The sequence below is a fragment of the Syngnathoides biaculeatus genome, chromosome 3 (genome assembly GCF_019802595.1).
Source record: "Syngnathoides biaculeatus isolate LvHL_M chromosome 3, ASM1980259v1, whole genome shotgun sequence".
Classification (NCBI taxonomy): domain Eukaryota; kingdom Metazoa; phylum Chordata; class Actinopteri; order Syngnathiformes; family Syngnathidae; genus Syngnathoides; species Syngnathoides biaculeatus.
In genome coordinates, this window is record NC_084642.1 from 10,910,612 (window position 1) to 10,926,418 (window position 15,807).

At 43.4% G+C, this 15,807-nt stretch overlaps 1 protein-coding gene across 1 annotated transcript; it reads right to left on the bottom strand.

Annotated features, from left to right (window-relative positions):
- Positions 1–3,742: 3,742 nt before the first annotated feature.
- On the bottom strand, positions 3,743–15,807 carry qser1 (glutamine and serine rich 1). The gene is made up of 13 exons (XM_061814541.1): positions 15,442–15,807; positions 14,049–14,158; positions 12,297–12,422; positions 8,931–12,170; positions 8,245–8,549; positions 7,995–8,111; positions 6,845–6,978; positions 6,584–6,759; positions 6,360–6,497; positions 6,192–6,289; positions 5,717–5,863; positions 4,671–4,766; positions 3,743–4,595 (listed from the first exon to the last, which is right to left on the bottom strand). The coding sequence occupies exons 1-13, from the start codon at positions 15,549–15,551 to the stop codon at positions 4,455–4,457; spliced, it is 4,938 nt and encodes a 1,645-aa protein (XP_061670525.1). The 5' UTR covers positions 15,552–15,807; the 3' UTR covers positions 3,743–4,454.

The following is a 15,807-nucleotide window of genomic DNA, read 5'->3' on the forward strand; positions in this document are numbered from 1 at the left end:
GACGCCCAAGCTAGGCTAAAGGCTTCTACTCCCACCGAAGCTCGGCTAAGGGCCTCCCCGGATGTCGAAGCTCGCCTCGCAGCCCGCCGGCGGAACTTGTGGCTCGCCTTCAGTTGCGGCGGAGGCCTTCAACCTAGCTTCGGTGTCCAGGGCTAAAGGCCTCGGCCGCCTGGAAGCACGGCTCACGGCCGGGCGCCAGAACTCACTCGTCAGACTCCCCGTAATTCCCATCCGAAGAACCATCCGCGGCTGTCGGCCCGCAGCTCCCGGTGGCCTTTGTTTCCGCACATATGTCATGCGTAGGCCTCCGAGTAGTCAGACTCTGTGTCATTCCGTCTGAAGATCCATGCGAGTATTCAACGTTTACAGCCACAGATTCAAATCTGTATGGAAGTATTCCTCCGTCTTCCCGATCAACCGACACTGCTATTTCTTCATCAGATGACGATAAATCCGAAAAATCAGCGCTGGGCATAATGGTGTCCCATGTAATCCAGCGTTTGGAACGGCACGGTACACGTCACATACACCCACGTAGATCATGTGACTCGCGAAAATGGCAGCGTCCCTGAAAATTCGTAATTGTTGATAAAAATCTTCTCAAAAGCTATTAAATGAGAGAAGATTTACCATCACATTGTCAAAATATCACATGACCTACTTGATACATTGTTCATGCAAACTAGTGGATTTCCCCTTTAAGCTTCATAGCATAATAGCGCGGGTCATTTTTAATTTACTGTTACAATATTAATAAACTACTGTTTTCTTTGTGGTTGTGTATGTTTTCAGTCATCCAGGTCTTCGTGATCCACAATTGACTCAAGGCGAGTGCGCTCCGCTTGTTTGTTTTCTCGTTTAAAAGTTCAAATCTAATGGAAGCGACGCCACCGAAGATTTGCACTCACCTTCGTTCCCGTCACTGAGTTTTGATGAGGTGAGATGTTTCTCCCCCAACAGATGTCACGTCCACACCTTGGAGGAAGTGCAACGTCTTGGAGAGCAATAAGAAGCCACGCGGTTTAAAGGAAAACGGGTTTCACAACTTTCCCCGAGAGATCTGCATGGCTGTGTTTTGTAAACCTGCCAAAACAGCTGAAGGAGGAAAAAAATGGCGTTTCATACAATGGCAAATATGACATGGCAGCTTTGTTTGCCTGCAAATGGGAAGTTGTGACTTTTCTGCCTTTATCAATTTTTAAATGCGAATCAGCTCTCACACGTTGCGGGTCGGCTGCATACTCGGGAAAAAGTACACAACAGGAATGTGCGAGGAACCCAAAATGGCAACGTAAACCGCAAGTCATAGTTTATCCCCATGATGGATAACTATTAAATCACGATACTAAATGCAAGTTATAATTACAGTATAATATACAGTAAGTGCCACGGGCGCACCACGCAGCAAGTGAAGGACTGCCGGGACAGAAGGGGGAAGTCGCATAGATGCACTAAAGCAGGGCCCTTGAATTTTCAGAGGGGGGGAATCCTCTTTATAACTCTAATTAGACTTCAAAATAAACTGGGAAGTAATGTTAGGAAGTTGAATCTATATTTTTCTCGGGGGGGAAACACACATTGCCTGTTACAAGATCAAGTATGTACAGTGAAGAAAATAAGTATTTGAACACCCTGCGATATTGCAAGTTCTCCCACTTGGAAATCATGGAGGGGGCTGAAATTTTCATCGTAGGATCATGTCCACTGTGAGAGAGATCATCAAAAAAGAAAATCCAGAAATCACAATGTATGGTACAGCTGAAAATAAGTACTTGAACTTTCTCCCATGCCTCATCTATATCATCCAAATGGTCAATGGCAAACTTAAGACGGGCCTTGACATGTGCTGCTTGAAGCGGGGGAACCTTCCATGACATGCATGATTTCAAGCCATGACGTCTTAGTAAAATAGCAACAGTCACCTTGGAAATGGTGGTCCCAGCTCTTTTCGGGTCATTGACCAAGTCCTGTCGTGTAGTCCTGGGCTGATTCCTCACCTTTCCAAGGATCATTGGGACCCCACAAGGTGACATCTTGCATGGGGCTCCACTCTGTCATGTTTAGCTTCTTCCATTTTCTAATGATTTCTCCAACAGTGGACCTTTTTTTCACCAAGCTGCTTGGCACTTTCTCCGTAGCCCTTTCCAGCCGTGTGAAGTTGTACAATTTTTGTCTCTGGTGTCTTTGGCTATGTTACAAGTTTGAGTCTTTTGATTGTATGGGGTGGACAGGTGTCTTCATGCAGCTGACAACCTCACACTGGTGCATCTAATTCAGGATAATACAGTGGAGTGGAGGTGGACTTTTAAAGGCGGACTAACAGGTCTTTGAGGGTCAGAATTCTAGCTGATACACAAGTATTCAAATACTTATTTGCATCTGTAACACACAAATAAATCATTAAAAAAAATCATATATTGTGATTTCTGGATTTTTCTTTTTAGATCATCCTTCTCACAGTGGACATGCAGCTATGATGAAAATTTCAGACCTCTCCATGATTTCTAAGTGGGAGAACTTGCAATATACCAGGGCGTTCAAATACTTATTTTCTTCACTGTATCTTGTCATAAACCTTAAATCTTATAATTTAGCAATTTTTCGCAGATTAAATCATGATGCTGTGATATTAAACTCTGAGATTAACAATGGAATAGATTAATTTATAGGGAATTCTAAAAGAAGGAATTAAATTCTTAAAAAAAGAATGCCTGTTATTTTGGCAAAGACACCTTTATTATAGAAAAATAAATATTTATATTCCGTAAAGAATATGCCCTTTCCTCCGAAAAAAGACATAATTCTGGTAATTATACATGTTTTGTTAAAAAACAGCAACAACATTGTGTAATTATACACCAAGCCAAGGTAGGGAGGAGTAATTGATATTTTTTTAATTATTATTGGTGCACATGTTGGTATGCACTATTTGAAAAGTCTTGCAAAAATTTATTGGCTTACACACCCATGTTTGACAAACAAACACACAAAAATAATGGCCGCATTCTCGACAAAGGAAAATGAGTAAAGTGCCTTGTCACGGTATGCAAGATGACGTCGGTTCGAATCCTTTGCAGACAGGCCCGAATCCGCGTTACAAACTCCTAACCTTTGACCTTTGAGATGTAATGAACATGCCAGCACAACATAGCTTATGACGTCTTTTCCCACATGGCCCTTTTGAAAAAGACCCCCCCCACGCCCCAACTTTCTTCTCCCACTTTTGGGAACAATACAGCTCATTTCAATTTGTGCAGACAGCACAAGTCCAGCACGTCTCAACCAGTTCGACCAGTACTGGTATGGCGGAGCGGCTGGCCGCTGTCCGCCTCCCACCCGAGGGACAGAGGCTCCCCTCACATTAGCACAGAGACGCGTTTGTTTCGCGACAGGGCCGACAGTCAATTTGCGTTTATGATGGTCATGTTTTATTCAAAGGGCGGCGAATAGTTTGATCGTGAGAGCGCTGAGGGGCAGCATTGCGTTGGACAGCCGTCATCCATTTAATATTGCTAAATATCAACCACAATACAAAGAAAACAAAATACCAAAATGGAAATGTATTCATGTTTCTAGCTATTGTTATATTTACCTTGCGTCTTAGTATTAACTGCGATAGTTTTCAGGTATCATTGTTGTACTGTACGACCTCTCTGCATATGTAAATAATAGCTGAAGAATTAACGAAAACGCTTACTATAAATCGCAGTGCGCTTGATTTGCATCAATTCCCGCAGAAAAATAAAAACATAAATGTGGCACTTTATTTACAATAATCTTGAGGACCAAGAATGCTTGATAGCTATGAAGTGACCTTGAAAATGATCAATAACAATAAAAAAAAACTGCAAAAAATATGCATCTTTCAATCATTCAAATGTGAGCTATGCAAAGGAGTATAAAGACAGCTTTATTTTACCCTCAGAATAACAATATTCATAAAAAAATGTCTCAAAAGCAAAAAGTTGCACCGTACAGTAGATACAGTATTTCATTAGCAATACTCCCATTGGCTTTTATTTTTATTTTTTTATACAAAATGTACACTATATAACACGACGAACCACGTGAATTGGCACAAAGAGGGATGTTGTACAAACTGTATATATCTAAGGTTAAATACGTAATTTTATTTCAATCAACAGGCATTCTTTATTTTTTCAAACCTACTTATTGAAATGTTTGTTAGATGTTAGCCATCTCATTTCTACCGCCATCTAGCGACCAATAGTAGTAAGTAACCTCGCTAAAAAAATAGAAACTATTCATCTACAGACATGGAGGAGCTTATTGAGGAAATACCTCCCGAAAATAAAGCCCTTGTCCTATCTTAATACAATTACTCCTCTTATTAAGACCTCATTTGCATACTGTGCCTTTGTCTCACTGGCGATGTATTGCTAGGAAGGACAAATGACGGAGGTTTTGTAGTGTTTTTGCAATCCGAGGGCTGTTCACTGGCAGGCCCGCTGCACTTGATGGATCAGCTCCCCGAAGCGATCAAAGAGCCCCTCCAGCCAGGCACCGTTCCGCAGGCACTTCTGTACGGTTTCCTCCTGCCCCAGCTCGCCCGCCTGCGCCCGCTGCGTGGCGATCTGGAAAACAGAAGCCGTCACCGTCGGGATGAACCTCCGCAAGGCACACATGGACTTCAGTATCGAGCGTCTCACCTCGTCCTTACACATGAGGTATGTGTGGTACTTGTAGTGTTGTAGAGAGTGATAAAGGGAGAACCACTGGGTTTTCTCTTGGTCCACCGTGTACTCCTACACAAGATAACGACACAGTCAATTACGTGAGATTGCGCCCTCTGATGGACAGACTACTTATGTGCAGCCATGAGGAGATCCAGGCCAAAGCAACAAACAGTTCACAATGGACCTTTCCGACATGTCAATCACTCGTACAATAATAGCCAATCAGATAGCCGCATTGTCTTATCCCCTGGCTTGACACGCCCCTCTCGCCGTATTGTCCCACCAGAAATGCTGGTTGCCAGTAGTGTGCGCTTGGAAAAGTTAATGTTACGAAGAAAATGGTCCTCAGATCGCTTGGGGAATGTGCAATTCTGATGAAAGATATCTGGCTAGGTTACAAGGGCCACGCTTGATTTATTTTCTAAAGCATAAAACACAGTTGACTAACTGTCTACGATGGATTAAGGATCATTATCAGTGCTTTATACATTATAGGAGAACAACTTTCACTTTGTTAGTGTATCACTGACCTGCTGAATGAAGTGTTTAATGTTTTATGCCGAAAATCAGGTCAGTGATACGTAAATGCGCCATGTCATGCAAGAGAAATGTCTATTTGCCTATTTGTATCGCATCCGACTTTTAAGACAGAGCACTGGGTTTGAGTACGAGCCAAGTCAAATGAATAAACCCACTCACTTATAAAGACTACACGGATGGAGCCAAGGCACATATTTTACAACTGAAAAAAAAAGTCTCACGGTATACCAACAAATAAAAATGTCAACAAAACTTTATACATGAATTATTGTATGTACTTCATGCCAGAGAGAGAGAGAGAGAGAGAGAGAGAGAGAGATAGATAGATAGATAGAATGGTTAAGTCTCTCTCTCTGCATGTGTTCACTCTGGCGCCATCTTGTGGCACCTTGTATAATTCTTATTTATTTTAAGTGATACACTCCCTATACTTCTTGTAAAAAAAAAAAAAAAAAATTCACAAAATAAATATGTCTCACCTGCGGAACTTTGTTCGGCATCTTGTAAGGCTTCATGGTCTTCTTGTTGTATGTCGTCCCGCCAAGACGCACTTTAAAGGCGGGTGTTTCCCCGTCGTTGGTCAGCTCCGTGACCACCAAGATTTCTGGGAAGTTATCCAATGCCGTCTGAAGACAAATACGGGTGTCGACAAATGATGGTAATCTCGTTAAAGTGTTCCCCTGCTATGCCTCGGTTCAGTTTGCACCTATGCTAAATCGTGGATTTGTTAACGATTGTTTTTGTGGGATTTTATAGTATACAACTAAGTCAAATTTAGAGCATTAACCTGTGACCACATAACAGTGTGTACACATTAAGCACGACTGATTTGGAGAACTGTGTCACAGTGAGAATATGTACTTGGGAATACTTTAAAAATTAAATGTTTTTTACATAGAATTTCAGTTGCATGTGGTATGCATCATCTAATGGCAACCATGTGACAAAACCCACCTTGAGGACTTGTCCAATGTGCAGTTTGTGAAGCAAGCGTTTCCTGTTGTCAGTGATCAAGCCCTCCATTCTCCTCATGTGCGGCAGCAGCAACTCATCTGCAGACGTGACAAGGCAGATAAAGTCAGTTTCCACGTGATAAGAGAGACGAGCCTTTTGGCAATTTACCATTAGCTCGCTCAAGTTCCGTCATGACATCTTCGTCAAGGGCAACGCTGACGAGCAGTTCCACAAAGCTCCTGAAAGTCTCCTTCATGGTTCGTGTGTTGAGAAGTCGTGTTGCAAAAGGCACAGGAGGGTTCAACTCTGAAGATACGACAGGCAAGAAACACATTGAGAAGGCAATCGCGCTTAAAACTCCCAATCTGGGAACAATCAGAATGATTCCTGACCATCTTCTTCTGCGGATGATCCCGAGGCAGCGGGTGACAACGCCTCTTTCCATTTTCTCCTCTTCTTAGGCGGGGGCTCTGCTCTTGCCTTAGCGGGTTTGGGACGAGGCTTTTGACATGGAGATGGCGGGAATGGGCCGGCCGTGTAGCCCAGCAAAGTCTTCACCTGAATACCTCTGTGAAGCACACCAAAGGATGACGTGATTGAAGCACCCGCCACAAACCGTGCTTCACCCTCGTCAGGCTGCAGTGTTAACGCACCTTAGTGAGTTCATGGGCTTGCAGCGTGGCTTCTGACTGCACACCCGGACGTACTCCCTTTTGTTGACTGTGTCCAGAAATTTCACATAGACCCTTTGGTACATGGTCTTAGCGTCGCCAAAGTAGCCAAGATACTACACACAGAAAAGATTCGGAATTAGATTCAATTAAAATGAACACAATAACATCCCAAATTGAGATCTTCTCAGTAATCTCATACATTCCAATGCAGAAATGGACAAAGGCCCAATTAAAATAAATAGGTGAAACAACTTTCAAAATTAAAGTAGCTACATTTTTTTTTTTTTGCCTGTTTTCTCAACAACAACAAAAAATTCAAATTTTTATTTTTTTAGATGGGAGGTTTTGCATTTCAGCCATTACTATACAATTGGGTCTAGAAGTACCGTAATTTCCAGCCTATAAACCGCAACTTTTTCCACACGCTTTCTACTCTGCGGTTTATGCGGTGATGCGGCTAATTTGTGCATTTTTTTTCTAACGGACGCAAGGGGTTACTCGAGCGGAAAAGGTAAGAGTGAGACTGGTGGAATATATGCGCTGAGGAAATTACTTTTACCGGTATGTTTTTTTTCTTAACCGGCCCTGCTAGCACTGTGCTAGCGTGCTGCTGCTGTGTTACTGCCGTGTCTCTGTGATTTTTACCGGTATGTTTTTTATTAAACCGGCCCTGTTAGCGCCGTGCTAGGGTTAGTAACGCGCTAGTGTGTTGCTGCTGTGTTACTGCCACATCTCAGTGATGTAGGTTTGTTTTTTTTTTTTTAACCGGCCCTGTTAGTGCTACCGTGTTGTTGCTGTTAAGCTAAACTAAGGTATTAAAACTTTGAAAACTCTGTGTACTTATCTGTTAGCATTAGCGCGGCGCTAGCATTAGCCCTAGCATTAGCACCATGCTAGCGTTAAACTCTTTCGGTGTACCATCTTTCTTTGTACATATCTCGTGTTTCAATGTGGGCGCTGGGGGCTTTTACACAGGTGCGGCTTATGTGTGTACCAAATGATATTTCCTTTACAAATGTACTGGGTGAGGGTTGTAACCAGGTGCACTCTATAGGCCGGAAATTACAGTATTTGGATAATGGCAAATGTTTTGACTTGATGTAAATTTAAGGAATGCATGCTTACTTACACTGTTAGTAGCAGAGAACACACGCTTCCCATCTCTTAACTCTGGCACAAATTTCTGTAGCAAAGCCTTCTGGACTTTCCAGATTGCAGGAGGCTCACTTCCTGCACGCATTGTCCCCTGGTCACATCCCACAATACATATTCATTTAAACACTGAGAGAAGGAAATTGTTTCTTTAAATTGGGGAAATCACTAATGTTGCATTTAGGTTTACTTCCTTGACAATGGAATTGTTTTTTTGTTTTTAATACCTTCAAGGTTTCAATATCATCATTCCTCACAACAAACTCGTCTCTTTCCCGGTACATTCCTTCCCCTCCGCTGTCCGACAGCTCCTCGTCAGTCAGTCCCTCGATGGCTACGCTCGCTAACTGCACAGCGAGCTGGCCGGGCGGCGCTGCTTTTGGCTCCTGGCTGGTCACAGATGGGGCCACTATGGCGACTGTGGTGGGCGTTTGAGCAGCGGTCGATATTAGTTGCAAGCAAGTCTCTGTGATGGTCAGTGGCATGGAGGGAACTTGGACTGGTTTTAGCACCATACTGGGGATGTGGTTATCTGCAGCAAGATTAAAAGTGTCGATAGTTCATTTTTATCAATGTGTTAAATGTCTTACAATGTCCATCTTTAGTCTTGGTGAGGTTTTGGGAATCTGAGGCCAGCAAAAACATTTGATCAAGCCCACCATGAATTCTTAAAACAAAAAATGCCTCAGAGAAATTGTTACAAAAAATGTCAAATATTTAATCCATAAATACCCATGATATATTAAAATATGTTTGATTGATGCATCACATTTTCCACAGATTTCGTATAGCCCGTAGCGGATTTTTAAAATGGCCTCCCACCTTTGGTCTAGGTCAAGGTTACAGAAAAGTGTGAAGACCGGTGGTCGAGGTTTACCTAAAAATTCGGTTCCAGATAAACGTGTTACCGTACCTGGCTTGGCTTTCCGTTCTGAAGGTTCATCCAGAGCAGAGAGCACTGAGCTGATGCTGTTCCTCAGCGCCTGGTTTTTTCCCGTGTTCTCTTCTTCATCAGAGCTAAACGACGGCAGTGTTTCCAGGTTCTTTTGTAGCTCTTCATTCAGATGTTTGTGCTGAAAGCTCACTACCTGACTCTGCTGGGAAATCAGAGAACCCGAAAGAGTCAGAATTTTGGGGGACAAAACACATGGCTGTGGTGGTGGTCTAGGCAAGGAAACGGGCTTTTTGGGGCGACTAATAGTTCTCGAAGGACTGGGGGAGTACTGCTGTTTGGGGCCAGATTTTATGAAGTCCAGGAATGAGCCAATGAAGCCATTTTTCACTTCTGGTTGTTTGGCTTCCACTTCCCGAATCTTCTGCCTGATTCTCTCCTGCTGTGGACAACCGTCATAGACGCTTTGTGAAGGAGATGGGCTGGTGTCGCCGCCCTTGGAGACGTGTCGTTTTGCTTGCCCAGTACGCTTGGCTGGTTTAGGTGGTGCACTGTCATCTCCAGAAGCCTCTGGCCTCTTCAAAGTATTTGAGCCGGCTTTCGTTTTGGGAAAGTCCTGAACAATTTGGCATTCTGTGAGGTCATTCTCAGTTTTGATGCACTTTTCATTACCTTTGGCACTGCTCTGGAAACCTGAGGGATCATAAATCTGCCCCGCTGAGTGCCTTATTTCAGAGCTGTCTCCATCCCCCTTTGTGTCAACATCGGAACTGTTGCTGTGGTAAAGGGACTGTCCCTGGTGGTCTGTAGAGATGTGTGTTCCGTTTGGTGTCATGGGCACAGACTGAGAGTTAGTGTCTGTGATGCGCGTCGGTTGAGCCGTTGAGAAACTAGGTGACATTTGCATTATATCCACCGTCTGAAAATTATTCTTGGCATCGACGGGACTTTGCATCGCTGCCATTTGAACCTCTGTGGACGATGTACTTTTGACCAAGTCTTGTGGCGTGACACCACAAGCAGCCACAGTAGCAGCCAAGATATCGGCAACATTTGATAAAATATTTCTGTCATCTCCAAGTAACATGGAGTCTGAGAAGCAGAGAGAGTTAAGGGCAAAGTGGTTCTTAGCATTATTTGACTGGTGAATAGCTGACTGGCTGTAGTGGTCTTTAGAAGAGTCAGAGCATCCTGTGCTCTGCTCAGGCACAACTCCAGGCTGCTGACTTTGGCTTTCAGAGACAGTGGGACATTGCATGTTGCAATCCATCTGAAGATACTGAATATTAACAGGGCCCAAGCCTTGAGCCGACTGAAGACCCTGTACTGACACCACTTTTGAAGGCACTTGGGCATTGTGCACGAAGGGCTGCTGAAGGAAAATCATCTGATTAGGCTCCAGGAGAACCTGACCACTTGAGACCGTGATAAACTGGGTGTGGTCTTGGTGGTTTTGCTGTGCCTCCGATGATTTAATGAGGACAGGGTGGTGCTTAACTGGTTCTGGGCTAAGTAGTACATGTGAAGATGTAATACTGGGGTTGGTTGTTTTTGAATTGACATTTTCCTGCCCATTGGCACCACTGAAGTGACTGTGCTGTTGACTTTGAGAGCTCATCCTTTCATCACTGACTTGTGCTGCGTTCAGTTGTTTAAGATGGTCATCCGAGTGAGAAGTATCTCGGATGACACTTTGCGTTTTGTGGAGGTCATCCATTTTTGAAACGATATAGATTACGTTGTTTTGAGCTGCTGTGGTGCCGTTTGCAACAGAACCCTCCATGGATACCTGTTGGAGAACCTGTAGCTCCTGCATAGGACGTTCTTCAAATGTCGGTTTGTCATATGTTGGCTTTATGTCTTTTACTGATGAGTTTATAGGATTATTCAAAGCTTCGGTAGTTGACAGGTATGTTGAAGACACAGTCTCGTAAATATGTTTAGACTGCACTGTTGCTTGCTGGGAAATGACAACAGGATGTGTTTTCATTCCTACAGAGCCTTGCATCATGGTATGAATTGGTGCGGGAATGGATAAATCCTGTCCACAGGTGGGTTGGTAAGAAGAGTTCATGGATTGTACTGTGGGATACCGCTGAGACTGAGTCACTGAAGCCAGCTCCTTTGACTCCGACTTATAAACCATATTTGGGTCAGTCAAAGAATGAGACGAGGAATAGCTCTCTGAGAGAGTCCCCTGACACAAACCCTCAACCTGGACACCATACTGTTCTTGGCTCAACCCTGGACTGGAGGAGTATACAAGAGCCTGACTGACAGATGCCCCACTGCCAGACAGACTGGAGAGGGAAGGAAGTGTCTTGTATAGGGAAGACAAATTCCCTGATGAGGAATGAGAGGTCTGTGACTGGGTATTTGTTGTGATGTAGTTTTGGGAAAGAGTACTGGAGAGAAGGCCGGATAGTTGGTTGGCAATTACAGAGTTCTCCTTTTGCTCAGAAGAGGAATAATGCTTCGGCGACTGAGATGCTAAGTTCTGAGAAAGGCCGTGACCCTCTTCATGGCCAGCAGAAGCAAATTTCGAGCAATACTCTTTTACGGTCGGCTCAGTGGTGCATGAATAGCTTTGAGTAACTGAATCTGCTTTGTGTTGTAGGGCACCATTGACCCGATGAGATGAATCTTTTTCTGTGGAAGATTCTGGGTTCTCACGGGATCTGTCTTGTCGGTAGCACATACCTCCCTCACTACCAGAGCCATAGTACCCCTGTAAGGAGTTATCAGAATTGGGTACTTGCTCTGAAGGTGTGTGGGTAGTAGAAGGCCTCTGGTGGTGTTTGATCACACTACATTCTCGCTGCAGTGCTCTCTCAACAGAGCTTGAGAAAACAGTGGCCCCATAGGATTGTGAGGCACCATGCGGGGCAGGCGAGGCTGATGGCAAAAGGCTAAACTGTGGTTGTAGAAGGTGCGGGGCTGACTCCTGAGCTGAGCGGTAAGTGGAGGACTGGACTGGGAGAGTTGAGCCCAAAATGGGTCCTGAAAGGTTGAAGGCCAGGGCAGCTGGAAGAACAGTTTGGCTCGGTTTGAGTTGGAGGAGTGGGTCATGTTGAGACATGAGTCCATTGGGTGAAGTGCTTAGGGCTGGATCTTGATGAGCGAGAGAAGAGTTGGCAGAATAACTCCTGCAAGTATAAGGGCCGGTGTGTTGATAGCTTGACAGGGCAGCTGGAGAAGGAAATGTGGCAGTAGAAGGCAAAGCACCAGTCAGATATAGCTCCGTGGTAGAAGAGTTGGTACCTGCATTGCACACAATGATAAAATCAGAAATAGGAAGGCAATATTTGTGGTCAATGTAACATTTGTAGCTTTTGGAGTTCATTATGGATGACAAAAATGTCTTAAGGAGAGACAACGCGTTTTTACCTGCAGTCCATGGTGGCGGTCTAAAAGGAGGAACAAGTGAGGCACTAACAGGACTTCTTGATTCTATTGCTGAAAGGAAGCTGATGATTGAGGTCTCTGAAGTATTAGTATTTGGGTCAAGTGCTCCTGCAAGTCAACATCAAAACAAGAGAAAAATCAGGACAATGCTGATCATCACTTATTTTAGAAATAACAAAACCCAAAACCTTAGCACTCGAACTGTTATCTGCAGCAAATTTGGTAGGACTGACATCCTAGACGCCAGCAGGAAATCTACCATTTGCATATTCATAACAGCAATTTACACTACATTTTACACTGATCTGATCGGTTTGATTGGTACTGGATGAAAATTAGCATTTTTTGATGATCGTCTAATGGGCTTTCATGTCATAATTCTCCCATCTGATCAATAATGTTGTTGTTCGGCTCCACAAAAAATATTTACTCCGCGTCGATTTCATTTATGGATCTAAAAGATTAGAATTATTTTTAGCCTTGTCACGTCTCTCGTGGTGTAGTACTGTAACTATCTGACGGCCAATACATTTTTTTCAATCTTGTTGGTGAAAAAAAACACACTGTCGTGATGGGACTAGTTTGCAATGTCACTGACAAACAACACGGAGGTTTGCAATCTGAACACAACTGAAGTACATCGTGGGGAACGTCATCAAAATCCTTCAACATGACAAATTTGATCAGCCTCCTGAATAATGTACACGAGGAGGCGGGTGCTCCGCTCAAGCAACGTGGGGGCCGGGGGAGACCAAATAGATGCTAACTCTGGACAATACCCGTCCATATAGCGGGAACAGTGAGAATGTTAAGAGTAAGTGTGTCATTAACAGTATTTTCAAAAGTAATTTAATTACAGTAAGTTAGCACACGTTAATTATGTCATCTTGTTCATTTGCTCCAAACTTGTGTCAGTGACCAATCCTTGAATGGCCCCGAGAGGTCATTGACGTTTTAACGTTTGTCTCAATTGAGAATACTTTATACTAGAGCAGGGGTCACCAACGGGGTGCCCGTGGGCGAATGGTAGCCCGCGAGGACCGTATAAGGCGCACGCGGGGTATGTTCTAAAACTACAGTCCTATAGGCCACAAATTGTTACTATTATTTGTGCTTTAAATTCTGAATCTCACTTGATAACGTGAATTAAAATTTTAAAATACCTGTAATATCATTTACTACAATACAAGAAAACAAAAATATTTTGTGTACATGTAATGAACAGAGTCTGAAATTTGCCGCAAACAGGTCACATAGCCCTTCATACGATCAGTGCTCACGAAGTAGCCCTCAGTGTCAAAAAGGTTGCTGAACCCTGTACTAGAGAATACTTTATATACTCAGTATACAGTACACAAGTATATACAATGAATGGGCAAGTCATGCAAACACAAATATTGCTTCATCTTGTGATCAGATTGATAATTGGCCCCAAACATCCTGGCCATGTAAAGGCTAACTTACACTCAAGTTATCAAAGTAAGTGGTTTTTATTTTCGATTCATAGACAAATTGCTTTATTTTAACTCTTATATGACAGCATGTTAAATGTCACTTAAAACGTTTTCCCTTTTTATTGAGAAATATTTACAAATTTAAATAAATAGAGTAGCATCCCGGAAGGGATTGTGCGCAAACCGAGAGGTTGCACTTTATTCCTTAATTATAATTACAGAATGTGGCCTTCCGGCACACGAGAATGACCAATTTCAAACAAAATACTTCGCAACTCACCTGTGGCAGCAGGAAGATGTGCTGTAGTGTAAGTGGGGAGCTGCTGTATTGAAGTGAAGCTCTGCCGCTGAAGGAGCCCTGTATCAAGCTGTGCTGCACCATAACTGGAACTGAATGCAAAACACAACTAAATCACACCCGGATTTAAGATGAACAGTATTCAACAGAAAAAAACAAGTTGGAAAATAAATACATTTAAACATTGCAAATGATCAGTGTTGTACTGTATGCTATCACAACAAACTTTATCAAACCGGTCTTGTAATTACAGTATTATGTCTTAATTAAGTAAACATTTTCAGCAGGGTATGGGACAGTATCCAGCCTTCTAGTCTAGTTCTAGCTTGGCACGATATCTTAATGAATTAATTTCTCAACATTCATGTTCATTCAATTATGTGAGAGTTGTCAATTGTAGTACAGGACTGTAAAATTTCACCTGAGCTTATTTCAGTCTGATACAAATTTACTCCTTAAGCTCCACCTTTCAATCAATTTTAAGAAGGTACCTTTCAAATGAACAGATGGCTAAAAAGTATAAATATTCAACCTCTTTGTGTATTTCTTTACTCCTTTCTTTGTTTATAATCCAATCCAGCAACCAACAATGTATGTCGTGTGCTCATCTGATGACAGTAACGATTTTTTCTGAGCCTTTCATCACAGCCATTGGTAAATCAATTCCAGTTATCATGTTAATTGACAACAAGTTCTGTCGCGACGTTATTGGACTGATTTAACGAAGAACTATGCCCTTTATTCACTTTGGCTTTTAAAACGCACACAGAGTTATTAACAACACTCACGACCACTTTGGCCACCAAGTGTGGTTTCTATTACTTACTGGTGACGAAGATGCAATAAGTTCGCTAACTTTAGCCTGTTAGTGAGCTCGCTTCTTTACTGTTCTTCAGTCATTGCGTTACAAATGTATTTAACGCGAACTTTTATGTTGAATGAATAAAAGATACAAGTCACTTTAAAAACATCGCACATCGCTACTTTTGGGGACTGAAACAATTGTTTTGACTGATTTGTGAGTCACGAAGAATAACGCAGTTACACCAAAGTTATATAAACTTGGGACACGGCACTGTATATGTTTACAAATGTAAATTTTCAAATGTTGTAAAATGCCCACAAGCACGGCGAGTTGGCGCTGTGCTAGCTAAACCTAGCAAGGTAGAACGCATTAAAAAAAAACACTAAGAAAGTCCCACACAAGTTAGCCAAAACTTGGACGAGAATGTTTTAATTTTTTCAACTCGCTTGTTTTCGGTAACAACATCAGACCTGGCTGCACTCCCTGAAAACCACAGCTAGGCCCTCCATCACCGACATTTCCTTCGTAAGGTGACCCACCATCCCCTCCTCCCTTCATCCATCAGTTTACCTCGGCTTGACGGTAGCCGAGCCGCGGTCATAGGCCCAAGAACCTGCGAGCTGTCCTGCCGGAGCCAGGGCGTCCGCGAAGCTGGAGCTCGGGTAGTTTCTGTCCATCATCCGGCGAACGGCTCACTTCCCCGGCGGAGCTTCGTGGAGCGGCGGACGCACATCGTAGCAGCTGCCGCGCGGCCGAGCACGGCTGTCCGGTCAGAGCGGCGCACGGACCGCAAACTCGCCTCCGTGAGGTCGTGCTGTTCCCCGGATGAAAAAGTCTGCCTTTACCCCCCACACCCCCATCGGCGTCTCATTAGCGTGTGTTCGTTCATCTGTTTCGATCTTTCATGCTTTCATGCCACCCATGTTAGCGATTTTC